Here is a 25,384-nt window from a genome sequence, read left to right on the forward strand (position 1 = left end):
CAAGCTCAACCCATGATGGAAAACCTCCTCTAAGACAGGGGTGGGCAAACGACAGCCTGCAGAGCAAATCCAGGCTGAGGCCAGTTCTGTGAACTGAGGAGCATTTTTACATTTTTGAATAATAGAAGAAGCAAGAGAATTCCAGAAAAACATCTACTTCTGCTTCATTGACTACATTAAAGCCTTTGACTGTGTGGATCACAACAAACTGTGGAACATTCTTAAACAGACGGGAATACCAGACCACCTTACCTGCCTCCTGAGAAACCTGTATACAGGTCAAGAAGGAACATTCAGAACTGGACAGGGAACAATGGACTGGTTTCAAATTGGGAAAGAAGTACATCAAGGCTGTATATTGTTACCATGCTTATTTAATGTATATGTGGAGTTCATTACGCAAAATGTCAGGCTGGATGAAGCACAAGCTGGAATCAAGATTTCCAGGAGAAATACCAATAACCTCAGATATGCAGATGACACCACCCTTATGGCAGAAAGTGAAGAGGAACTAAAGAGCCTCCTATTGAAGGTGAAAGAGGAGAGTTAAAAAGCTGGCTTAAAATTAAACATTCTAAAAACAAAGATCATGGCATCTGGTCCCATCACTTCATAGCAAAAAGATGAGGAAACAATGATAACAATGACATATTTTCTTTTCTTGGGCTCTAAAATCACTGTAGATGGTGACTGTAGCCATGAAATTAAAAGACACTTGCTCCTTGGAAGAAAAGTTATGACAATCCTAGACAGTGTATTAAAAAGCAGAGATATTACTTTGCTGACAAAGGTCAAAGCTATGGTTTTTCCAGTAGTCATGTGTTGATGTGAGAGTTGGAGTATAAACAAGGCTGAGCACCAAAGAATTGATACTTTTGAACTGTGGTGTTGGAGAAGACTCTTGAGAGTCCCTTGGATTGCAAGGAGATCAAACCAGTCAATCCCAAAGGAAAGCAGTCCTGAATAGTCTTTGGAAGGACTGATGCTGAAGCTGAAGCTCCAGTACTTTGGCTACCTAAGAGCTGACTCACTAGAAGAGACAGAAAAATCTTTCAAAAAAATCTTTGCTGGGAAAGATTGAAGGCAGGAGGATTCAGGGATGTCAGAGAATGAGATGGTTGGATACCACCACCAACTCAATGGACATGAGTTTGAGCAAGCTCCTGGAGATGGTGAATGACAGGGAAATCTGGCACGCTGGAGTCCATGGCGTTGCAAATAGCCAGACAGGGCTGAGCGACTGAACAACAACGGGTCAAAAAATCAGGAGAAGCATAATGTTTCATCACCACATATGAAAAGTCCATGCAATTCAAATTTCTAAACTTGTAGGGAATACAGTCTTGCAGGTCACTTCCTTCTTCTCCAGGGTGGCTTTCATGCTACAAGGAGATGGCTGAGTGTTGAAGGAGACCAGATGGCTGGCTAAGCCTGAATTCCTACACTCACCATCTCGCTTTTGTCTAGCCCTGCTCTAAGGATTTCTGGTTCTTTAATTTCCCAGTGGCTGACTATGCGGAGATCTTCCTCCCCACCCTGTCTCTACGGCCTTCCTCCTTTCTCCCCCAGCCTCTTCACACCCCAGAGACATCCCAGAACACCCTAGTCTTTCTCTTGTGTGTTGTGTCTTATTATTACTATTTTTTTTTAACCTACAAGGAAGTCAGAGTATGTTTCCGAATAAAATAAGGAATTCCAACTGTAAAAAGGAGGTCCCCGGTGAGACATTCACTCACACAGCATGTCAGTCCACTCACTTTCCTCTCCTCAAGCTCCCCAATATTTCTTGATGGTGTGCAGTTAGTTTATTATTTGTCTTCACCATTTTTTTGAAAAGATTTTGCTCTTAAATTTATTTATTTGCTTTAATTTTTGGCTGCACAGCATATGGGATATTAGTTTCTCAGCCAGGGATTGAACCTGAACCCTTTGCATTGAAAGCACAGTCTTAACCACTGGACTGCCAGGGAAGTCTCCACCTTCACCATTTTTAACACAACAGAAAGGGGAAATTTTTTTCCCTTTGCATTTTATTTACCTAAAAAGGAACCAAAGAAAAGGGATGGTGTGTCTGATGCAAGGAAGCAAAATTGAAAATGAAATTATGTAAAAAGCAAATAAAGTTTCTGATCAACACAGATAGGTATGCTGACTCTGAAAAGATGGAAGCCGAGGGCAGCTGTCATCTGCAAATGCTCAACGTTGATGTGTACTATACAAGCTAATCACAATGGCAAGAAAAATAAAAAGGCATAGGACAAGAACAAATATTTTGGCATGAGAAACGATCCAGGCTTTGAGTCGGAGGAGCACCTTGAAGGCACAGTTTCTCTCAGCCTCTTTCAGGTCTTGCTTTTGCTTTGCAACCTGCAGCCGTACCTTTTCCAGGTAGCGCCTCTGACTTTCTCCATGGGCTCCACCCCCTATCTGTCTCAGCATCTGTGCATCAAAGAAGAGCTCATTGGTGAGGAAGGCGCCCTGGTGCTGCCGCTCCAGCCCCTCGATCATGGCCATCAGCTCGGCCAGCTGCTCTCTCTGTTCGTCCCCAGAGGCCCGGTTGTTGAAGGCACAGTACCTCTGCCGGCACTCCTGGACCAGGCTCCTCAGCCTGAGGTTGTCTGTGTTTGCCACGTACTCATCCAAGGATCCGCCCGCCAAGTCCTCCTTGCGGGTGAACAAGATGACCATGTATCTCTCGGCTCCTGCCCCAAAGACCTCCTTCACCCTGGTCACGGCCACTGCGTCCTGGTCGGTGAAGCGCCCCAGCTGGGTCACCAGCAGCAGCACATGGGGCCCTGGCACTGACAGCAGGTAACAGGCTCTGATATTCTCATACACCTCTTGATCCTGGGCCCTGGACTCAAAGATGGGGGGCGTGTCCACCACCAGGATGCTCCTCCCATTCCACGTGCCTGTTGCCCTCTGACACTTCCTGGTCACCGACTGCGCCCCCAGCTTGGACTCAAACACGGGCTGGCAGAGGATGCTGTTCCCGGTCGCACTTTTCCCGCTGCCTGTTTTGCCTACCAGGATGATCCTCAAGGAGAAGGAGGGTTCAAAGCCCTGATGTTCTATCCCACCTGTAAAAAAAAAAAAAAAGGGAATTTTTTCAGTTTTACTAAGTTTGTAATTCTTTTTTAAAAGTTTTTATTTTATCTTGGAGTATAGTTGATGATGGGCTTCCCAGGTGGTGCTAGTGGGAAAGAACCCGCCTGCCAATGCAGGAGACATGGAACACAGGTTTGATCCCTGGGTTGGGAAGGTTCCCTGGAGGACGATAGGAGAAGCTGCTGCAGTGTTCTTGCCTGGAAAGGCCCATGGACAGAGGAGCTTGGTGGGCTGCTGTCCTCGGGCTTGCAAAGAGTTGGACATGACATAGTGACTAAACAACAACAAACAACAACAAGAGTTGGCAAGGGTGACTCTGTGTCAAGTGCTAAAATTTTCAAGAGATGAAGAGTGAGAATCCACGGACTTCTGGAGTTCTTATGAGCCCATATGAATTAGGTTCATTCTAGGCTCCTAAAATCTGTTGTTTTGTTCCTTTTACTCTGTTGGTTCTTCCCTTACTTTATTCTGAAAAAATTTTTTTTCAAACATGATTACTAAATCTCTATGGGGAACTTTTCCTCTTTTCAAGCTGAGCACAGGCAGGGAAAGATATCATTTCCACAATTTGGTTCCAAATCCACTGACTTCTGACTTGAAGTTTAATTTCCACGTTTCCCATACATCACCACAGGGGTCAGGGTGTCATGCTCAGGTGTGTAGGGTGTGATGACAGTAGGGAAGAGAAAGAACACGATAGCTGCCTTTTTCTCCTGCAGTTTAAAGTAACTGGGTTTCTCTTCTGTCTCAGTGTTTGAGGTCAGGGAGTGGACGAGGGAAGACAGTAACTGTCTCCTGGTGTCCAGAATGCTTGAGAATTTGGAGGGTTTCTTACCTTCAGCCATGGTTCCATATCTGCTCCTCTGCAGCCCTTCCATTCTCTTCTAGAATAAAAAGAGGGAAGGAATAAAAGCAAGTGTCCTTATAGGAGCTGGTAAGACCTGAGAACACCTCCAATTCAGACAGCCGAGAACAATTATCCTCAGATGAGCCATTTGCATTGCTAATTTTCTAACATGTTTTATTTTCAAATATCCATATAGAGCTTTAAGCAAGCCAGGTGATGCTAGGTTATGTTAACACAGTGAACTCTTGCTTTTCTTCCTCATTCTACAGGAAGGCAAGAAATGTTTGAATACACATCAGTTGATTATCTCCCTTCAAGCTGAAATGGCGTGAAATAAAGAAAGCCTTCTTCTATGGAATAAGAAGCAAGACTTTTAAATCATTTGTTGTTATTGCTGGAATCAAAGCAAACTTGCTAGACTAGAGAATAAATTTGCCTTGATGTAAATGAATAGTGGTTTGTTTGAAGTACTGGGCATTTCCAGTCCCAGAAACTCTTTGTATCAGATGGACATCCCAGTGGCAAAGGGGAAAGTACAATGCACCTTCCAGTGGGAATGTGGAATTGGGGTCCAGGGCTCCTTTGAGGATGGACATGAGAGGGAGAAGGGGAAGAGGCCTGAACATGGTCACCACCTCCTTCCCTCTGAGCAGCTGGGGGAAGAGAAACTGTTGCCCTGACTGAAGGACAGCAGCAACATTCGGGACAAATTCAGGATAAAGTCATTGCCTGCTCTGTTTTAAATCAAATGTCTTTCCTTGTGGGTCTCCCAATAACAACTTAAGAAAAATCCCAGTAGACATAAGCAGAAATTGACAAAACCATGGAGATAAATGTTTCATTCAGATGAGGCATACTATTGTGTTATTGTTGGTGCTAGAAAAGGTAAGCATAAATTGGAAAAGGCAAGCATGCAATCTGCAATTATAATTAAGATGAACTCTGAGCCTATGGGCTTCCCTCATAGTTCAGTTGGTAAAGAATGGGCTTGCAATGCAGGAGAACTGGGTTTGATTCCTGGGTTGGGCAGATCCCCTGGAGAAGGGAATGGTTACCCACTCCAGTATTCTTGCCTGGAGAATCCCATGGGCCGAGAAGCCTGGCAGGCTATAGTCCATGGGGTCACAAGAGTTGGACACAACTTAGCAATTAAACCACCATCACTGAGCCTATATTTTATTTATTCAGTTTTAAAGATTATGCAATTATGAAACAAATATTTTAAGAAGAGAAATAAATACCCTGAGTAATGGAACAAATTCCACGATGTGCAATGAACAAATCTCAGTATTTTGACATTTTTATTACTGCTGTTCAGTTTGATTGAGAAAGTTAAAACTTTACACATATAGTTTCATTTATTTACTTTTTGACTCCCCCAACCCCGAGTCTCATTCTCCCTCTCCCTTTAGAGGCAAACAATATTCTGAGAGGTTTATGTGTCTATCTCATTTGTGTATTTACACGTGTACATACACATCTATCTATAGTTAAGATACAGTACTTTTTGGTATTTTAATCTTTTACAGAGTGACATTATTTATGTAACACTTTATCCAGTTCTTTCTTAACAAACATTTGGTGTTCCAAATGCATCTTTGTTACTACCAACAGTAGTGCTACTACCAACGTGAAAATCTCTCTGGAATGTCCAACTTCCGCCTCACTGCTGCTTCTGCTGCTGCTGCTAAGTTGCGTCAGTTGTGTCCAACTCTGTGCGACCCCATAGACAGCAGCCCACCAGGCTTCGCCGTCCCTGGGATTCTCCAGGCAAGAACACTGGAGTGGGTTGCCATTTCCTTCTCCAGTGCATGAAAGTGAAAAATGAAAGTGAAGTCGCTCCACCTGACTAGATGTTGCCAAATCTGACTCCAGGAAACTTGTGCTGAGTCGTGCTGGCAGCAGCCATGTACCAGCATCCCGCAAATCTTCACCTACACTTGGTAATACTAGATTTTTAATTTTTTGGTCACCCTGTTGGGCATACAGTAGGATGTCTTAATTGGTTTAAACTTGCATTTTATTGAATAACATTGAATTTAAAATGATTTTCATAGTTGATTTGCTATTCAGCAAATTTCTTATTTCTACCTTTACACATTTTTCTATTCACTCAGTCAGGATGCCTAGAAATGGTCCTCATTAGGAAACCATCTCCTGTCACACTATCAGAATATACTGAAATAAATTCTTTCCTTTCCTTTTCCTCCTGCACCCCTTTCTTTTCCATAACCCCTGAGAAGAGCATTTTCCTTACCACCTTCTCCCACTTGGTGTCCTTGCCTCTGGGAAATTATACTCCAGCTTTTGCTAAAATTGCTCAAATTCTCTGACATCTTTTCTATCTCAGATGACATTTTCTATTGAAATCATATGTTGAGGTAGTAAAAACAGTGATGACAGTCGTAACAATGTTGATGATGAATTTCACCATCATAATAAACCTCTGTGCAGCCATTTGTAATTTTCAATTTTTCTTTCATATCCATTATTTTAATTGTTTGTCCTAACTCCCTATGATGTGATCGAGATAGGTATTAAAATTTCTATTAAAAATTGAGAAACTGAGTCTCAACTAACATGTCCGTGTTCATACAACTGTCATGGAGCTGAGAACAAAAACTGGCTCTTTTTGCCTGCATATTTTCCTGGGTTCATCAGGGAGGAGAGTGAAGATTAAGTTATTGAGCCTCTTGGAACACCACATACAATGTTGCCATCCATGGTCAGGACATAAACTGAAGCAGTTAGGCTGGAAGTTTGTCCTAAAACCAACAAAGAGAACTGTATTGCAAAATCTTGGGTGCCTTTTTTTTTTTTTTAAGACTATTCAAACATAAAATTGTAGAGGACAGAAGTTGCTCAGAATGAAAAGATTTCAGTTTAAACAGTCTGGTGTTTTTACATGACTTGATCAGTGTGACCCAAATGGGGCTCTGTTGCTGCCACAAAACACCATCAAAGTCCCGAACTGGGGAGCAGAGGTGCAGCACCGTCCTCCTGAAGCACCTTCTGAGTGGGTCAGGCTGCCGGGGGGAGACAAGTCTCACCGAGGAATAGATTTTTGGGGGCGGACATTAACAAATACCAAAGTGTCCAGAGGCTAGTCAGAAAGGATATTGATGGAAATGCTGAAATGACCGGATATTAAAATGACTGAATCAAGCCTAGGAAGACATCCGGAAGCATTGTAAACCTGAAGCAACCTGACACGTGTCAATTGCAGAACAGACAAAAGTGGGGGGATAAAGAGTGGAAGCAGATTTCTTCTCCACAAGGAAAATCCTAATCTTCCCCACATGGGATCAGGAATCATGAGAGAGCTGGTGTGGGAGCAGAGATTATACAGGTATCTGACAGGAACAGCAGGGGGATCTAGCTTAGGGAGGAGGTTGAAGCAAATGAACATCATATACCTTTTGATCTTTAAATGGGATGAACCTGATGTTATCTTGATGCTATCTCATTTTATCAAACCACTGGAAAGTAGGCTCTCTCCTGCTGTTTTAGGAAAGGTAAAAATATTTTTCATCTGCCTTATTCATGAGTCTCTCCTTCCCCGTCTGCTTGAGTCCCTCTGTTTCCCAGCATTGTTGGTTTCACAGTTTAGTCTCAGGACTTTATAACACGGCTTTCACAGGGGGTTGACAGTAGACCAAGGGATGGTTCCTGTACACGCTGGGGTCTCTCTGCCATAGCGTCGAATTCTACATCGTGTGGTAGGAAACGTGGCTATCTGGGAAAGACTTGGGTGGCTTTCAGAAGATTAAGGTCTTGGAACAATGTCCGCTGAGAGGTTTCGCTGGGAAAGTGGTTCAGTGAGGGTTCTCGTCGTGTGTCCTAGGAATGGATTCCTGCAGCAGGCTTCTCTGGGAGGTGGTGCTTGTCAGGGATGGGGCGGGGGTGGTATGCGTGAAGTTACCAAGGTAAAACTTAAGATGTTCGGTCTACCTAGTTAGGGCACCTTGTGAGTTTCAGTTCTCTGAATCTGTCAATTGTTGTTCCGTCGCTCAGTGTCGTCCAGTTCTTTGCGACCCCATAGGCTGCAGCACGCCAGGATTTCCTGTCCTCCACTATCTCCCGAAGTTTGTTCAATTCATGACCAATGAGTCCGAGATGCTATCTCATCTCCTGCTGCCCGCATCTGCTTTTGCCTTCAATCTTTCCCAGCGTCTGAGAATACTAGCCAAACTTTATGAAAGGCTGTGAAGCTTAATGAAAATCAAAAGAGCTACGAAGTAGGCTACTAACCATAAAAAAACTGGAGGGCTGTGGAAAGCGATGGGCGGGAACGCGGGGTGAGCAGTTCGCAAATCCGCTTGGTTCCCACTGGGAGACTGCTGGTGTCCATAACACTTTGCACCGGCTCCCGGTTTCACTGACAGGAGACCCCAGAAGCATGGAACCGGTTCAAGGTCCCACCAGAAATCAGTAGCCCTGACTCAACCGCGGCCTCCAGAACCCTCCCTGTTCGCCCCGCTCCGAATCCTCCAGGACGCAGGGACCCCCGCAGGGTCCCCTTACCAGGCTCGGCTCTGTGGGCTGGGTGCCGGCGGGTCGGCGGGAGCGCGCGGCCGAAGGCTGCAGAGCACCACTGCTGGGCAAGAAGGAAAGCGGGGCTGATGGAGCTCGCGCGCTTCCTGTCCCTGCAGTTGGGGACACCCCTCCGGGCGGGGCGAAACTGCTGCCCGGGAAACCAGAGAGCGGCGAGTTCGCAGCGTGCGCACCCCCAAGGGATGCTTGCCCTCTAAGACAGAGAGCGCCTCGCCGCCTCCCATTTCCTCTTTAAGAAGGGTGAAAAGAGACCACTCTGACCCCAGTCTCCCCGGGAAAGCACCTCTGCTGCTGCTGCTGCTGCTGCTGCTGCTAAGTCGCTGCAGTCGTGTCCGACACTGTGCGACCCCATAGACAGACCACCAGGCTCCCCCGTCCCTGGGATTCTCCAGGCAAGAATACTGGGGGTTGCCATTTCCTTCTCCAACGCATGAAAGTGAAAAGTGAAAGTGAAGTCGCCCAGTCGTGTCCGACTCTTAGGGACCCCAAGGACTGCAGCCTACCAGGCTCCTCCAGCCATGAAATTTTCCAGGCAAGAGTACTGGAGTGGGTTGCCATTGCCTTCCCCGTTAAAGCACCTCCAAAGAGATCAACTTAGAAAGCTAGTTATTTTCTTTGGCGCAAGAAAGAATCACAGACTTTTCGCCGAGGACTTCTCAACCTTCGTGCAAAGCTGGAGCCAGGTGTGGAGCAGGTTAGAGTGGAGCCCTCCTCCTTTCCAGAAACTCCGCAGAGCTGGGAGCCAGAGAGCCACTGTTCTTTGCCTTTTGTTTCTTGGGGTTGAGGAGTCTGTTCTTAGAAGGCAAGTATGTGTGTGATTTCTGAGGAGTGATAGCCGTTCTCTTCGATGTATCCTTGAGCTATTTCACCAACGCGTGGAAGAACAGATTTTAGCTGTTTTCAGACGTAGTAAGTCAAAGGATATACACGATTTAAGTCTATTTTTGAAGTAAAAAAGGAGTGCCTAAACTTCATGTGATAAAATGTGAAAGGAAATACAAAGTAAACAAGAATTGGACCAAGAATGAGACTGAGTGTAAGGTATAAAAATCATTATGACCCAAAATAATAATTAAAACAAAACACTACATCATTTGGGAAGATATTTAAAAGAGGTAAAAGACAAATTTAGAAAAAATAATCTCAAAATATTTCATTGCTGGAATAAGCAAATACTCATTCATTTGTATAGAAAAGGCAACATTGTCACTATCACATTAAGGCTCCCAGAGCAAAAAAAAAAAAAAAAAAAAAAAAAAAGACCTAACTTCTTACACAACAATAAAGTCAAAACGGACCAAAGACCTAACTGTAAGGCCCAGAAGTATAAAACTCTTAGAGGAAAACATAGGCAGAACACTCTTTGACATAAATCGCAGCAAGATCTTTTTTGACACACCTCATAGAGTAATGAAAATAAAAACAAAGATAAGCAAATGGGACCTAATTAAATGCAAAAGCTTTTGCATAGCAAAGGAATCCATAAATGAAATGAAAGGGCAACCCTCAGAATGGAAGAAAACATTTGCAAATGAAGCAACTGACAAAAGATTAAACTCCAAGATATACAAACAGCTCATGCAACTTCATATCAAAAACCAAGTAACTCAATAAAAAAAAAGGGGGGAGAAGACCTAAACAGACATTTCTGCAAAGAAAACATACAGATGGCCAGGAAACATGTTCAGCATCACTAATTATTCAGGAAATGCAAGTCAAAACTATAATCAGGTATCACCACACACTGAACAGAATGGCCATCATCAAAAAATCTACAAACAGTAAGTGCTGAAGAGGGTGTGGAGAAAAGGGAACCTTCCTACACTGTTGGTGGGAATGTAAACTGGTACAGTCAGGATGGAGAAGAGTATGGAGGTGCCTCGCAAAACTAAAAATAGAACTATCATATGACCCAGAAATCCCACCCCGTGCCTGATTCGGGCAAAGCTGTAATTCAAAAAGATACATACACCCCAATGTTCCTTGCCACGCTGTTTACAATAAGCAGGACAGGGAAGCAATCTACATGTTCATCAGCAAAGGAATGGATAAAGAAGATGTGGTACATAGATACACTGGGATGTTACTCAGCCATAGAAAGGAATGAAACAGTGCTGTTTGCAGAGACGTGGATAGACCTAGAGACTGGATAGACAGTCTAGAGACTGTCACACAGAGTGAAGTAAGTCAGGAAAAAAATATTGTATAATATCAATATATGGAATCTAGAAAAGTCATGCAGATGAATTTATTAGCAAAGCAGAAATAGGGACACAGATATAGAGAACAAACTTATGGATACCAAGGGGGAATGGGGGAGTAGTATGAATTGGGAAACTGGGATCAAAATATACACACTACTATGTATGAAATCTTTTGTGTGTGGGGGGGGGGGGCGGTGTTAATTCTAAAAGGTCTTCTAGGTCTTCACAGAACCATTCAACTTCAGCTTCTTCAGCATTACTGGTTGGGGCATAGACTTGGATTACTGTAATACTGAATGGTTTGCCTTGGAAACGAACAAAGATCATTCTGTCGTTTGTTAGATTGCATCCAAGTACTGCATTTTGGACTCTTTTGTTGACCATGATGGCTACTCCATTTCTTCTAAGGGATTCCTGCCCGCAGTAGTAGATATAATGGTCACCTGAGTTAAATTTACCCATTCCAGTCCATTTTAGTTCGCTGATTCCTAGAATGTCAACGTTCACTCTTGCCATCGCCTGTTTGACCACTTCCAATTTGCCTTGATTCATGGACCTGAAATTCCAGGTTCCTATGCAATATTGGGAGACCCAGGTTCGATTCCTGGGTCGGGAAGATCCCCTGGAGAAGGAAATGGCAATCCACTCCAGCACTCTTGCCTGGAAAATCCCATGGACGAAGGAGCCTGACAGGCTACAGTCTATGGGGTCGCAAAGAGTTGGACACGACTGAGTGACTTCACAGACATGCAATATTGCTCTTTACAGCATCAGACCTTGCTTCTATCACCAGTCACATCCACAGCGGAGTATTTTTTTTTTCTTTTTTTTTTTTTTAAATTTTTATTTTACTTTATTTTACTTTACAATACTGTATTGGTTTTGCCATACATTGACATGAATCCACCACGGGTGTACATGCGATCCCAAACATGAACCCCCCTCCCACCTCCCTCCCCACAACATCCCTCTGGGTCATCCCCATGCACCAGCCCCAAGCATGCTGTATCCTGCATCAGACATAGACTGGTGATTCAATTTTTACATGATATTGTTTTTGCTTTGGCTCCATCTCTTCATTCTTTCCAGAGTTATTTCTCCACTGATCTCCAGTAGCATATTGGGCACCTACTGACCTGGGGAGTTCCTCTTTCAGTATCCTATCATTTTGCCTTTTCATACTGTTCATGGGGTTCTCAAGGCAAGAATACTGAAGTGGTTTGCCATTCCCTTCTCCAGTGGACCACATTCTGTCCTTTTCATTATAGGGGACTGGAAAGCAAAAGTAGGAAGTCTAGAAACACCTGGAGTAGCAGGCAAATTTGGCCTTAGAATATGGAATGAAGCAGGGCAAAGGCTAGTAGAGTTTTGCCAAGTGAATGCACTGGTCATAGCAAACACCCTCTTCCAACAACACAAGAGAAGACTCTACACATGGACATCACCAAAGTACTACTACATTTTCTTTCTTTGAAGTTCATCCTAGATGAAAGGGTCCAGTGCTGACTTTCTCACCCGAAGCCTTTTACATTTCACATGTGCTTTGTCTGTCTCCTTTAAGATTTCCAGGTAGCTGATTTAATCAGAGATGGAAGGACCTTATAAAGAATGTGCCTGAGCCCTGTGATGCTCAGATTTTTACCTTGCATCAGACTCATTTGGAGAGTTTATAAAAACACAGATAGCTGCATTCTACTCCCAGAGTTCCTGGTGAGTTTGGGATGGAGCTCAAGATTTTGTACTTCTAATGAGTTTTCAGTTCATGCTGTTGCTGCTGATCCAAGGCCCACACATTGAGAAGCATTGGTCTAGTACACAGTAAGTCTGCAAAGTAGCTGATGGCAGCAGTTTCCGTGACTCTGGGGACCATTAGAGTAGGTAGCCATTGACATCATCTATGAATAGGTCTCTGATGTTCCTCTAATGTGTTAGAGGGTGATGTAATGGAAAAAAGAAGAAACCAATGTGGGTTCACCTCTACAGATGTCCTCATATATTGATGAGGAGACAAGAACTGACATGAATTTGGGTGAACTCAGGGAGTTGGTGATGGACAGGGAGGCCTGGTGTGCTGTGGTCCATGGGGTCGCAAAGAGTCGGACATCACTGAGTGACTGAACCGAACTGAACTGAGACAGGTGGGAGGAAATGGCATGAATGATGATTTGAAGGTAGAAGCATTATACAGGTGGGAAAAAGAACACAAGTGAACTAGGTGAAACAGACACCAGTACAATTTAATTTCTTTGGGCTAAGCACTGTGTTTTGGAACTTCCCAGGTGGTGCAATGGTAAAGAATCTGCTTGCCAATGCAGGAGATGCAGGTTTGATCCCTGGATCAAGAAGATCCCTTGGAGGAGGAAAAGGCAACCCATTCCATTATTCTTGCCTGGGAAATCCTATGGAAAGAGGAGCCTGGTGGGCTACAGTCCATGGGGTTACAAAGAGTTGGACATGACTTGGCAAATATGTGAGAGCATGAGCAAATGCTGAGTATTATAGCTTCTCCTCACTTGGCCTCACTGGGAAGTAGAGATTATTATCTCCAAATCTAACTAAGTAAAAACAATCAGAAAAGTGAATAACTTGAACAACTTAGAGAATGAATGTGGGGCCAGAGCCTGGAAGGGGACTTTCAGGACCTCAGGCCTATATCGCTGCATATTTTACAAGGTAGTCAAATGGAAGGAATTGGGGCTGTGAAGAAAGTTTGCAGCCTGATGTAAATCTGTCAATTCCAGCCAAAAAGTATGACCTGTGGCATATAGTGGGGGATCTTCAGCAACAGACATGAGATAAAACTAAGTTGCGTAATCTTGATTTGGTAAGTGGAGATTCAAGAAGCACAATGGGGACGAGAGAGAACTTATGTCTATCACATAAACCCTTGTTTCTCTCTCCCTTCCCCATTTTTTCTCTTATCTGCCCACTCCTGTGTTACCCAGTATCAGTCTGAGCCTCTCTTCCACTTTCTCTCCTCACTTTCTTACACAATGTCTTAAAAAACAAAACAAACAAACAAACAAAACAAAACCCAAACCTGAAGTATAGTTGATTTACAATGTTATCTAGTTTCAAGTGGATGTGCTGCGAAGTGATTTAGTTGATTCTTTTCCATTATAGGTTATTACAAGAAGCAGAATATAGTTTCTTGTGCTACACAGTCTATTTTATTATGGTTATCTATTTTACATACACTGGTGTGTATCTGTTCATACCAAATTTCCAATTTATCCTCCCCCTCTTTTCCCTTCGGTAACAATGTTTGCTTCTGTATCTGAATCTGTTTATGCTTTGCAAATGAGCACATTTGTATTTTTTTTGGTAGATTCCACATATAAGCAAAATGGTATAATACTTGGCTTTCTCTCTCTGACTTACTTCACTTAGTATGATAATCACTAGGTCCATCCATGTTGCTGAAAATGGCATTATTTCATTCTTTTTTCAAGACTGAGTACTTTTCCTTTGTATACATGTACCACAACTATATTCTGCATCTAAGAGGAGAGTGAAAAAGTTGGCCTAAAGCTCAACATTCAGAAAATGAAGATCATGGCATCCGGTCCCATCACTTCATGGCAAATAGATGGGGAAACAGTGGAAACAGTGTCAGACTTTATTTTGGGGCTCCAAAATCACTGCAGATGGTGATTGCAGCCATGAAATTAAAAGATGCTTACTCCTTGGAAGGAAAGTTATGACCAACCTAGATAGCCTATTCAAAAGCAGAGACATTACTTTGCTGACTAAGGTCTGTCTAGTCAAGGCTATGATTTTCCCTGTGGTCATGTATGGATGTGAGAGTTGGACTGTGAAGAAGGCTGAACACAAAAGAATTGATGCTTTAGAACTGTGGTGTTGGAGAAGACTCTTGAGGGTCCGTTGGACTGCAAGGAGATCCAACCAGTCCATTCTGAAGGAGATCAGCCCTGGGATTTCTTTGGAAGGAATGATGCTAAAGCTGAAACTCCAGTACTTTGGCCATCTCATGCGAAGAGTTGACTCATTGGAAAAGACTCTGATGCTGGGAGGGATTGGGCGCAGGAGGAAGAGGGGACGACAGAGGATGAGATGGCTGGATGGTGTCACCGACTCGATGAACGTGGGTTTGAGTGAACTCCGGGAGTTGGTGATGGACACGTGGGCCTGGCGTGCTGCAATTCATGGGGTCACAAAGAGTTGGACATGACTGAGCAAGAGAACTGAACTGAACTGAATAACCTACAATGGAAAAGAATCAACAGAATCACTCTGCTGTGCACCTGAAACTAATACAATATTATAAATCAACTTTACTTTGGTGTCGTCTTTTTTTTTTTAAGACATTGTGCAGAAAGATAGGGGAGAAAGTGGAAGAGAGGCCTAGATTGATACTGGGTAACACAGGATTGCGGAGAAGGCAATGGCACCGCACTCCAGTACTCTTGCCTGGAAAATCCCATGGACAGAGGAGCCTGGAAGGCTGCAGTCCATGGGATCGCTGAGGGTCGGGCATGACTGAGTGACTTCACTTTCACTTTCCACTTTTATGCATTGGAGAAGGAAATGGCAACCCACTCCAGTGTTCTTGGCTGGAGAATCCCAGGGACCGGGAAGCCTGGTGAGCTGCCATCTATGGGGTCGCACAGAGTCGGACACGACTGAAGTGACTTAGCAGCAACACAGGATTGGGCAGTTCAGTTCAGTTCAGTTGCTCAGTAGTGTCTGATTCTTTGAGACCCCATGGACTGCAGCACCCCAGGCTTCCCAGTTCATCACTAACTCCTGGAGCTTGCTCAAACTCATGTCCATTGAGTCAGTGATGCCATCCAACCACCTCATCCTCTGTCATCCTCTTTTCCTCCTGCCTTCAATCTTTCCCAGCATCAGGGTCTTTTCAAATGAGTCAGTTCTTCACATCAGGTGGCCAGATATTGGAGTTTCAGCTTCAGCATCAGACCTTCCAATGAATATACAGGATTGGTTTCCTTTAGGATGGACTGGTTGGATCTCCGTGCAGTCCAAGGGACTCGCAAGGGTATTCTCCAACACCACAGTTCAAAAGCATCAATTCTTTGGCACTCAGCTTTCTTTATAGTCCAACTCTCACATCCATATATGACTAGTAGAAAGCCATAGCTTTGACTAGATGGACCTTTGTTGGCAAAGTAATGTCACTGCTTTTTAATATGCTGTCTAGGTTGGTCATAGCTTTTCTTGGATTACTGTGATATTAAATGGCTTGCCTTGGAAACAAACAAAGATCATTCTGTCATTTTTGAGATTGCAACCAAGTATTGCTTTTTAAAAAATTTTTATTTTTACTTTATTTTACTTTACAATACTGTATTGGTTTTGCATACATTGACATGAATCCACCACGGGTGTACACTTGTTCCCCATCCTGAACCACCCCCCCACCGCCCACCCCATATCATCTCTCTGGATCATCCCCTTGCACCAACCCCAAGCATCCTGTATCCTGCATCAAACATAGACTGGCGATTCGTTTCTTACATGATAGTATACATGTTTCAATACCATTCTCCAAAATCATCCCACCCTCTCCCTCTCCCTCAGAGTCCAAAGTCCAGTCTATACATCTGTGTCTCTTTTGCTGTCTCGAATACAGGGTCATCATTACCATCTTTCTAAATTCCATATATATGTGTTAGTATACTGTATTGGTGTTTTTCTTTCTGGCTTACTTCACTCTGTATAATCAGCTCCAGTTTCATCCACCTCATTAGAACTGATTCAAATGTATTCTTTTTAATGGCTGAATAATACTCCATTGTGTATCTGTACCACAGCTTTCTATCCATTCATCTGCTAATGGACATCTAGGTTGTTTCCATGTCCTGGCTATTATAAACAGTGCTGCGATGAACATTGGGGTACATGTGTCTCTTTCAATTCTGGTTTCCTTGGTGTGTATGCCCAGCAGTGGGATTGCTGGCTCATAAGGCAGTTCTATTTGAAATTTTTTAAGAAATCTCCACACTGTTCTCCATAGTGGCTGTGCTAGTTTGCATTCCCACCAACAGTGCAAGACAGTTCCCTTTTCTCCACACCCTCTCCAGCATTTATTGCTTGTAGACTTTTGGATCGCAGCCATTCTGACTGGTGTGAAGTGGTACCTCCTTGTGGTCTTGATTTGCATTTCTCTGATAATGAGTGATGTTGAGCATCTGCATTTTGTACTCTTTTGTTGACTATGAGGGCTACTCCATTTCTTCTAAGGGATTCTTGCCCACAGTAGTAGATATAATGGTCATCTGAGTTAAGTTCACCCATTCTAGTCCATTTTAGTTCACTGATTCCTAACATATCGATGGTCACTCTTGTCATCTCCTTTTTGACCACTTCCAATTTGCTTTGATTCATGAGCCTAACATTCCAGGTTCCTATGCAATATTGTTTTTTACAGCATCAGACTTTACTTCCACTACCAGTCACATACACAACTGGGCATTGTTTTCACTTTGGCTCCATCTCTTTATTCTTGCTGGAGTTATTTCTCTACTCTTCTCCAGTAGCATATTGGGCATCTACAGACCTGGGGATTTTATCTTTCAGTGTCATATATTTTGCCTTTTCTTACTGTTCCTGTGGTTCTCAAAGCAAGAATATTGAAGTGGTTGCCATTCCCTTCTCCAGTGGATCACATTTTGTCAGAATTCTCCCCCATGACCCGTCCATCTTGGGTGGCCCTACATGGCATGGCTCATAGTTTCATTGAGTTAGACAAGGCTGTGGTCCATATGATCAGTTTGATTAGTTTTCTGTGATTGTGGCTTTCATTCTGTCTTCCCTCTGAAGGATAAGGATAAGAGCTTATGGAAGCTTCCTAATAGGAGAGACTGACTTTGGGGGAAATTGGGTCTTGTTCTGATGGGCAGAGCCTTGCTCAGTAAATCTTTACTGAACAAGGGAAGCAATGTGGGCAGAGTAAGGAAAAATAATGGGAAAGTGAGAGAAAAATAGGAGTTTTTGTGGATAGATGGTAACTTCCCTCTTGTCCCTGTTTTGCTTCTTTAATCGCCACTTACTAAATCAAGATTATGCAGCTCAGCTTTATTCCATGTCTGTTGCTCAAGAGACTCCCACTATATGTCACAGTTCATACTTCTTGGCTGGAGTTAACAGATTTATCCATTCACCTGTTGATGGATATTTAGGTTCACATGATGTCGTTTTTTTTAACACTCTTGACTCCAGTTCCTTGCCTCACTACATCAGGGAGTCTGAAATACCCAACCTTATGAGAACACTGTTTCCTTCGGTTCTGGTTGTGGGTCCCAATAGATTCCAGAACTGATGAGCCTGAGGGTCTCAAAGAGTCGAGCAGAGTCACTAGCTTTCGGGATAGGGCATTGCAAACTGCATGCTATCACTCTGTGATGAGAACACCCGTATCTTGATCTGTGACCAGGAAAAGCCATGGGTGAACTCTCTAGAACATCTGACTTATCTTCTCATCCTCCTGTGTGAGACTCTATTCCCGAGGGCAAGGCCTCATCTCCCAATCTTCACCCCTGGAAACCCAGAGCTCACAAGCTCCCTTTTGGTGTCTTGGTTCCCAAAGAGAGAGGGCGTGGAAACCATTGCTGGTATCTTCCTGGCACACCTCAGGTAGCCCTTCTAGATGATCTGGCTCTGGAAGACAGAGGGAGCCTGGTCAGGAGGTCCTGAGGCTTTGGCCAGAAAAACCTGGATACGGAGGACAGGAAGGGACCTTAATGCATCACTCAAACCTCAGTTCAAGAAGCCCTGGGGACCTGAAGCAGTGAGAGGAGAGGAGGCCCGGGGAATGTCTGTCAGGGAAGGGGTCTGATTAGACTGTAAGGAGGGATGGGGTGTGGGTGCAGTGAGGGCAGCCCAAAGAACAGGATCCACGCTCAAGACCCGTATTTCTCACTTTTTTTTTTTTTTTTTGCCCGTGGCTATTCTTTGTCAGCGAGTTTATATCTCATAAGGGACACAGAGGACATGGTGTCCACACCAGAGTCCTCATGAGCAAGGGGCTCCCTGCAGGATTCAATGGAAAGTCCTGCCTCTGCTCATGGACTGGACAGGCTCTGTCCATTCCACCCTTCCCTCCTCTTTCCATTTTGTTCCATTTTATCACATTCCTTCACACCAGTATTCACTGCACACCTTCTATGTGTTAGGTCTGGGCAGTGGTGTTTATAAGATGAGATCTCAGCCTAGTCAGGGGGAGAGTCTTAGCACAGGACATAAAGGGTAAAATAAACCAGCGATTTGTGTGGGACCCAGAATGCATGAAACAGAAGTCAGGGGCTAGGGGAGGAGAGCAGCAGGAAGCTGGCCTGTGTTACTGGGACCAGCGAGGTGAAAAGGCAGCTGATAGTTCTTCAGGGAGTAGGGCCCTGCTGGGGGTTCTGAGAATCTCAGACTTGAATCCCACCCCACCCTCCTTTTCTGCTTGTCTGCATTGCTTCCCTGGCCCTACAGGGAAGGCTGAATGAAGACCACCCAGTTAGAACAGGTGTGAAGTTCAAGTCAGTGCCCTGTGTGGATAAACCAGGGCTCCCACCCCATTCTGTGCCTGGCCCCCTTCATCCTCCTGTGTATGTCCTTAAACTACCTTTATATCTCCTGCTCACTGATACATTCTCACTGAAATTTCAAAGATATAAGTGAAAATGGAATAGAGGGAATTCATATTTTATTAGAAATCAGAGCAGTTTGTAATTCCCTTAATGAATGAAACTACATGGAGAACTGAATAACAACAAAATAAAACTTTTGGATTAAGCTACAGCAGTATTTAGAGGGAACTTAATAATCTTAAATATGTATACTCGAATATAAGAAGGCAATTTAAAAAAGAAGAGCTAAATAAAACCAAAGAACTAAAAAAAAAAAAGGAAATAATAAAGGAACAGAAATTAATGAACTATAAGAGCACAAATAAGCATATCAAAATTTAAAAACTAAAGCTGATTCCTTGGAATGAATCATTATGATTCAATTGAAATAAAAAGAGAGTGAATATAATGAAAATACTAAACATTATAAAAGGTTATAACTATCTATTTAAAGGAGATTTAATTTTTTTTAAAGAATTTTATGAATAAATTTATATCAATAACAAAATACAGATAGTAGATAATAAAAAAATAAACTATACAATTTTAGGTAACAAGGAAACCAATGGCATTATTAATCCCATAAGAAAAAATACTTTCTCACTATTTCCCAAATTTTATCCTTTAAATATTTGACTCCTTTATATTTTTCTAGAAATCTAGGCAGACCAATTGCAAATAAGACCACTGTGTTAAGAAACATACCAGAGGAACTTCCCTGGTTGCCCAATGGTTAGGACTTTGCCTTCTAATGCAGGGATGTGGGTTTGCTCTCTGATTGGGGAGCTAAGGCTCCACATACCTCCTGGCCAAAAGCCAAAATGTAAAACAGATGCAATACTGTAACAAACTTAATAAAGACTTTAAAAATGGTCCACATTAAAAAAATACATTAAGAAAAGAAACATACCAGAAACTAGGCATAAATTCTCAACAATTACTTTATTTTAACAAAGCTTTGTTTTATTTTGTCAAATTATTGCCATCACTCAAATTTGCCCCTCTTTGAGCTAAGTCACATATTCTAACCCTCTTTCCACATTTCACAACACAACTGAAACCTTTCCAGAAGCATTGACTTTAGACTTAAGGCTCCTAAAATAGAAGTAGTCTCTTTATTTTATGACTACCTCTTACAACTTTACCATTTACCCTAATCACCAGATTGAGCACTTTTGAAAATTAAAATTCACTCTCGGGTCAAGCCGTGATCTCTGGAAACAGTCAAAAGTTTTGTTTTAGCCACACTACAGGTATGACAGAACTCCTATACAGATGTATTTTACTGGTCAGATCTGAGAGCCCCTAGTGCCTGTGGCTGGACCTTTGGTTGGAGGTGACAGCTGGTCAGATAAGACTGGGCAGAGAGGGATCCAGGAGAAAAATGTCCTCATCTAATTCTCTGGCTCCCACAGATCCTTTGTTGGCCTTCTCACTGGTGGTGTCTGAGAGAGAGTCAGAGAACATTGCACCCCAGGATGTGGTCCCTGGCAGGGCCAAAGGATCAAAAAGGGAAGGCAGTGGATCTTCAGGGGGAAATGGAACATTCTGGCACAGAGCTATCTGAATTTATAGGCAGAAGAACTTTAAGCCAGCACCTAGAAGAGGAAAGCGGAGACAAATAAGACAATTGTTTTTGAAATGGCCCTTTGGAATTATTGTTTGTTGGAGAATATTACAAATGTTATTATTTATCTTTTTGTTCATTTGTTGAATAAACAATATGCTGAAATAGATCAAAGAGCTTATAGTAAAAAGTAAGTTGCCTTCCACCCCTGATTCCTAGAAACTGAAGTTCCCTTCCCCAGCAGCAAGTGGCCAGTATTTCAAGAAATATTTATATATATATCTATTAACATACATCTTGTACTAGTTATCTACTGCTGTGTAACAAATTACCCCAAAGTTTAGCGGCTAAAAACAACAAATATTTATTATCTCATCTCTCACGAACCAGAGAACAATGTTGCTGAGGGGACCGGAAGTTTTGCCGACAGTCACACAATGTTCACCTGTGTACTGTGTTTCACAGGTAGTGGTAAGGCTCAATGCAGGATGCATTTCAGCCTTCAAATTCCTTTCATTTAAGTCTTTACCATGTGTAATGAGCTAGCACTCAAACTTGGCAATTTTGTAATTTCTTAAATTAGCTGATGTCTGTTGGTGGGGAGGCAGATGTGGAGAGGGTAGGGAGTGAGCTGGAAAGATGCTTTGCTAACCATAGTAAACTGTGAGAAAATAGTTACTTCTTAAACCAATTACTTATTCTTGAAGGAAAATTCATATTTCCATCTTGTTTATCTCTGAAGATACTGTTTCGGGCCTCCTCCCTAGCACGTCTTAGTTTTTCTTCATATTCCATCTTTAGTAACTTAATTTTTCTCTCTTTTTCCTGCATCCTATTTTGGCATGCCTGAGCACACTTCATTTCTTCTTTTTGGATATCTGTTTTTAATTGATCATGATAGATTTCCTTCAAGACTTCTTCCCGCCTCCTCAGTCTTTCCACTGTGTTCTTGTATACGGCATCAGAAAAGTAAGTCCCTTGGTTGTTCTGCACCATGTTTTCTATCAGCTCCACCAGCTCCTGTACCTGAGCTTCGTTCTCAGCCTGGTCTGTGTTTTTGCTGTTACTGATGGCACAGCAGTGCTCTCCACAATCCTTGATCAGGCTTTGTAGGTTTACAGCCACACTCTCCAAAAAGTCGCTCAGGCTCTGGTCCTCCAGCTCCTCTTTGCGAGTGAATAAGATGATCATATACTTCATGGCTGCTTCCCCAAACAAAGCCTTGACCAACTGCACGGTTTGCTGCTCTTCCTGTGTGTAGTGGCCCAGCCTCAGGACCAAGACGATGGCATGAGGCCCAGGACAGGAGGCGAGGACACATCGGCAGATTTCCCTGCAGGTCGTGTTCAGGCTCTTCTTGGTGTCGAAGAGCCCTGGGGTGTCAACAACAATTAGTTCTCTCCCCTTCCATTTCCGGGATGCTTTCTGACAATCTTTAGTAACAGCTTCCGCAGCAATCTTAGACTCGAATAACTTTTCCCCGAGGATGGTGTTTGCAGTCGCACTTTTCCCACTTCCGGTCTTTCCTACCAGCACAATCCTCAGAGTTTTGTACTGGGCATTAGCTGTACAGTGTGGGCAAGTCAGCTATGGTTTTCCAGGAAAAGAAAAAATATATATTTAGATAAAGTTGAAACCATTCCCAACCCTTTCTTACTCTCCTGAACCTATAAATCATTCCAAGTTTTCTAAACCGGGAAAAGCTGTATTTCTTGTAGGATTCCCTCCCAAATATCTTCTACATATTATTCTAGTTCCCATTGCATCGCTTTCTTGTGTTGCTGTGATAAAAGCAGTGATTTCCATTTTAAAATCTGTTTTTATCTTGTTTTTTTTCTCACTGTCTTTATGTCTAAAATGGAGATGGAAATGGCAACCCACTCCAGTATCCTTGCCTGGAAAATCCCAGGGACACAGGAGCCTGGTGGGCTGCAGTCCATGGTGTTGCAAAGAATCAGACATGACGTAGCAACTAAATAACAACAAAATACTATACATGTTGATCTGGAGGAAGTCTGATTTTGTTTAAGATACCAAATCTGAGGAATCCTGGTGGAAGAAGTTAGCATCTTATCCTATGAAAGACTGTTCATTAAAAAGCTCTAACAATCTGGACACAAATGGAAAGAAAGGGTGGATGGAAGAGAGAGCACAACAGTCCCCTATGGGGACTCCAACACAAAGGAAAAGCTTATTAATATTGACCTCATTAAAAACATAAAATTGAAGGAAACCAGTGGTAATGGAAGAAATTATAGAGAAAGTAGTGGAAGGGCTCCCCACCAAACAGCATAAATCCCAGACAGTTTCACAAGAGAATTCTATTAAACTCTCGGTGACCACAGAATCCCAATTTCACTTAAATTATTTCAGAATATAAAGGAAAAAGGTAAACCTTCAAATCCTTTCTAAGAAGTAAACGTAACTGTGAGCTGCCAAACTGACAAAGATTGTACCAGAAAAGAAAACTACTTACGAATCTCATTTATGAATACCAATGTTGTTATTATACTCAGTTGCCTAGTTGTATCTGATGATTTCCTACCTCATGGACTGTAGCCCACCAGGCACCTAGCTCATGGAATTCTCTGGACAAAAATACTGGAGCAGGTTGCTATTTCCTACTCCAAAATTCAGTTGGAGATCTTCCTGACCTAGGGACCAAAATGGAGTCTCTTGCATCTCCTGCATTGGCAGGCAGATTCTTTACCACTGTGCTACCTGGGAAGCTCTATGAATACCAACAGAAAATCCTAATAAAACATTAGCAAAAATGGAATCAGACAACATTTGAAAAAGGGTTCAATTCTGACCAAGCGGGATTTACTCTAGAAAACTAGAGTGGGGGGGAGGGTCAATGAGAGGAAAATCATTAATACAACCCATCAATAGCCATTCACTGTAAAGAAAAAAAAAAAAAGTTCTATAAAATATGAATTGACACATACTTTCTTATCTCTCTACTCCTCTTGAGAGGCAGAAACTTAGTTAATGGGGAAATACTTTGTCTCTAAAACTAAAACCATCTCCACCTAATTTTCACATGATATTTGAGAAATCTGTCAATACAAAGAAAATATATTTGTTATAGGAATGTAATTACAGTATTGAGAATTAGAAATAGAACAAAAGAGGAGGTTAGAATATAAATAATATGGAAAACCCCTTAGAGTATTGGCACACAAATAGACAGACCAAAGGAAAACATAGAAAATCTAGACAAACACTTGGTAGTTTAGGGAAATTTAGTGTATAACAAACCCAACAATCCACACCAGTGAAGAATTGGTTTGAATATTTTAAAAAGTATAAAATTGGATTCATTCCTCACATCAACCCGAGAAATGTGCCAAATGCATCAGATTTTTGTTAAAAAATTAAACTATATACTGCTAGAAATGAAATGTTTTTAAATGCAACTTCATAACTTCCTCAAATATATGACTGAAGACATTATTTGGACCTCCTCCCTAACATTTCTTAGTTTTTCTTCATAGTCCATCTTTAGTAATTAAATTTTTCTCATTTTTTCCCACATACTCTTCTTGCATTCCTGAGCACTCTCCTCTTCCACTCTTAGAATCTGTATTTCTAAGTGATCAGGGTAGATTTTCTTCAAGACTTCCTCCTTTCTCTTTCTTACCTCCGTGCCCTTGTGTGCAGGGTTGGTAAAGTAAGCTCCTTGGTTGTCCTGTACCATCTTGTCTATCAGCTCCACCAGCTCCTGCACCTGAGCTTCCTTCTCAGCCTGGTCTGTCCTGTTACTGAAGACACAGTATCGGTCTCCACACTCTTTGATGAGGCTTTGTAGCTTTTTCAGCTCCCTCACATAGTCCCTCAGGCTCTTGTCCTCTTTGTGAGTGACCAAGATGATCATGTACTTCATGGCTGCTTCCCCAAACAGATTCTTGATCAATGCCACGGTTTGCTGCTCTTCCTGTGTGTAGCAGCCCAGCTGTATGACCAAAATGATGGCGTGGAGTCCGTGGTGGGAGGTAAAGAGATATTCTTTAATTTCATTTAAGATAGCTTTCTGGCTCTCCTTTGTGTAGAAGAGCCCTGGGCTATCAATAATGAGAAGGTCTCTCCCCTTCCATTCCTGGGATGCATCCTGACAACTTTTGGTAATAAATTGGGCAGGAATCTTAGAGTCGAATGCTTGTTCCCCAAGGATGGTGTTTGCAGTCACACTTTTTCCACTTTCCGTCCTCCCTACCAGCATGATCCTCAAGGCATTGTCCTTGGCACCAGCCATGCTCACATCAGAGGCTGTGGCGTGTAGGCAAGCCAACTATGGTTTACAAAGAAAAGAAAAAGATATATTTAGTTAAAGTTGAAATCATTCCCAACCCTTCCTTATTTGTTATTGTCCTGAATATATACCACATTCCAAGCCTTCTAAGCTGGGTGAAGTTGTATTTCTAGTAGGATTCCCTCCCTGATAACTTTTACTTATCATTCTAGTTCCCATTGCATCCCTTTCTTGTGTTGCTGTGATGAAAGCAGT

General features: G+C 42.6%; 2 protein-coding genes and 1 pseudogene across 4 annotated transcripts; all 3 read right to left on the reverse strand.

Moving 5' to 3' along the window:
* Positions 1-356: 356 nt before the first annotated feature.
* LOC105614569 (GTPase IMAP family member 5-like) lies at positions 357-9,398 on the reverse strand. Of its 3 annotated transcripts, none has more exons than XM_042249035.2 (3): positions 9,171-9,398; positions 3,944-3,992; positions 357-3,080 (listed from the first exon to the last, which is right to left on the reverse strand). In XM_042249035.2, exons 2-3 carry the CDS (start codon positions 3,984-3,986, stop codon positions 2,197-2,199), a joined length of 927 nt encoding a protein of 308 aa, XP_042104969.1. In that variant the 5' UTR covers positions 3,987-3,992; positions 9,171-9,398; the 3' UTR covers positions 357-2,196. The 3 variants fall into 3 exon arrangements, with proteins under 3 accessions (XP_042104969.1, XP_042104968.1, XP_027824786.1); XM_042249034.2 differs by lacking the exon at positions 9,171-9,398 and adding an exon at positions 8,480-8,570; XM_027968985.3 differs by lacking the exon at positions 9,171-9,398 and adding an exon at positions 7,372-8,570.
* A 12,154-nt stretch (positions 9,399-21,552) lies between these two features.
* LOC101109441 (GTPase IMAP family member 7-like) lies at positions 21,553-22,875 on the reverse strand. Its single transcript, XM_015095135.1, has 2 exons — positions 22,869-22,875; positions 21,553-22,442 (listed from the first exon to the last, which is right to left on the reverse strand). Exons 1-2 carry the CDS (start codon positions 22,873-22,875, stop codon positions 21,553-21,555), a joined length of 897 nt encoding a protein of 298 aa, XP_014950621.1.
* A 1,394-nt stretch (positions 22,876-24,269) lies between these two features.
* LOC101109700 (GTPase IMAP family member 7-like) lies at positions 24,270-25,132 on the reverse strand (annotated as a pseudogene).
* Positions 25,133-25,384: the final 252 nt, after the last annotated feature.

This window comes from Ovis aries, chromosome 4 (genome assembly GCF_016772045.2).
Source record: "Ovis aries strain OAR_USU_Benz2616 breed Rambouillet chromosome 4, ARS-UI_Ramb_v3.0, whole genome shotgun sequence".
NCBI classification, from domain to species: Eukaryota; Metazoa; Chordata; class Mammalia; order Artiodactyla; family Bovidae; genus Ovis; species Ovis aries.

Coding starts and splice junctions, on each gene's coding strand:
- LOC105614569 (XM_042249035.2), bottom strand. CDS start 3,986: ATGGAAGGGCTGCAGAGGAGCAGATATGGAACCATGGCTGAAG. Junction 3,081..3,943: donor ATATGGAACCATGGCTGAAG/GTAAGAAACCCT, acceptor TTTTTTTTACAG/GTGGGATAGAACATCAGGGC.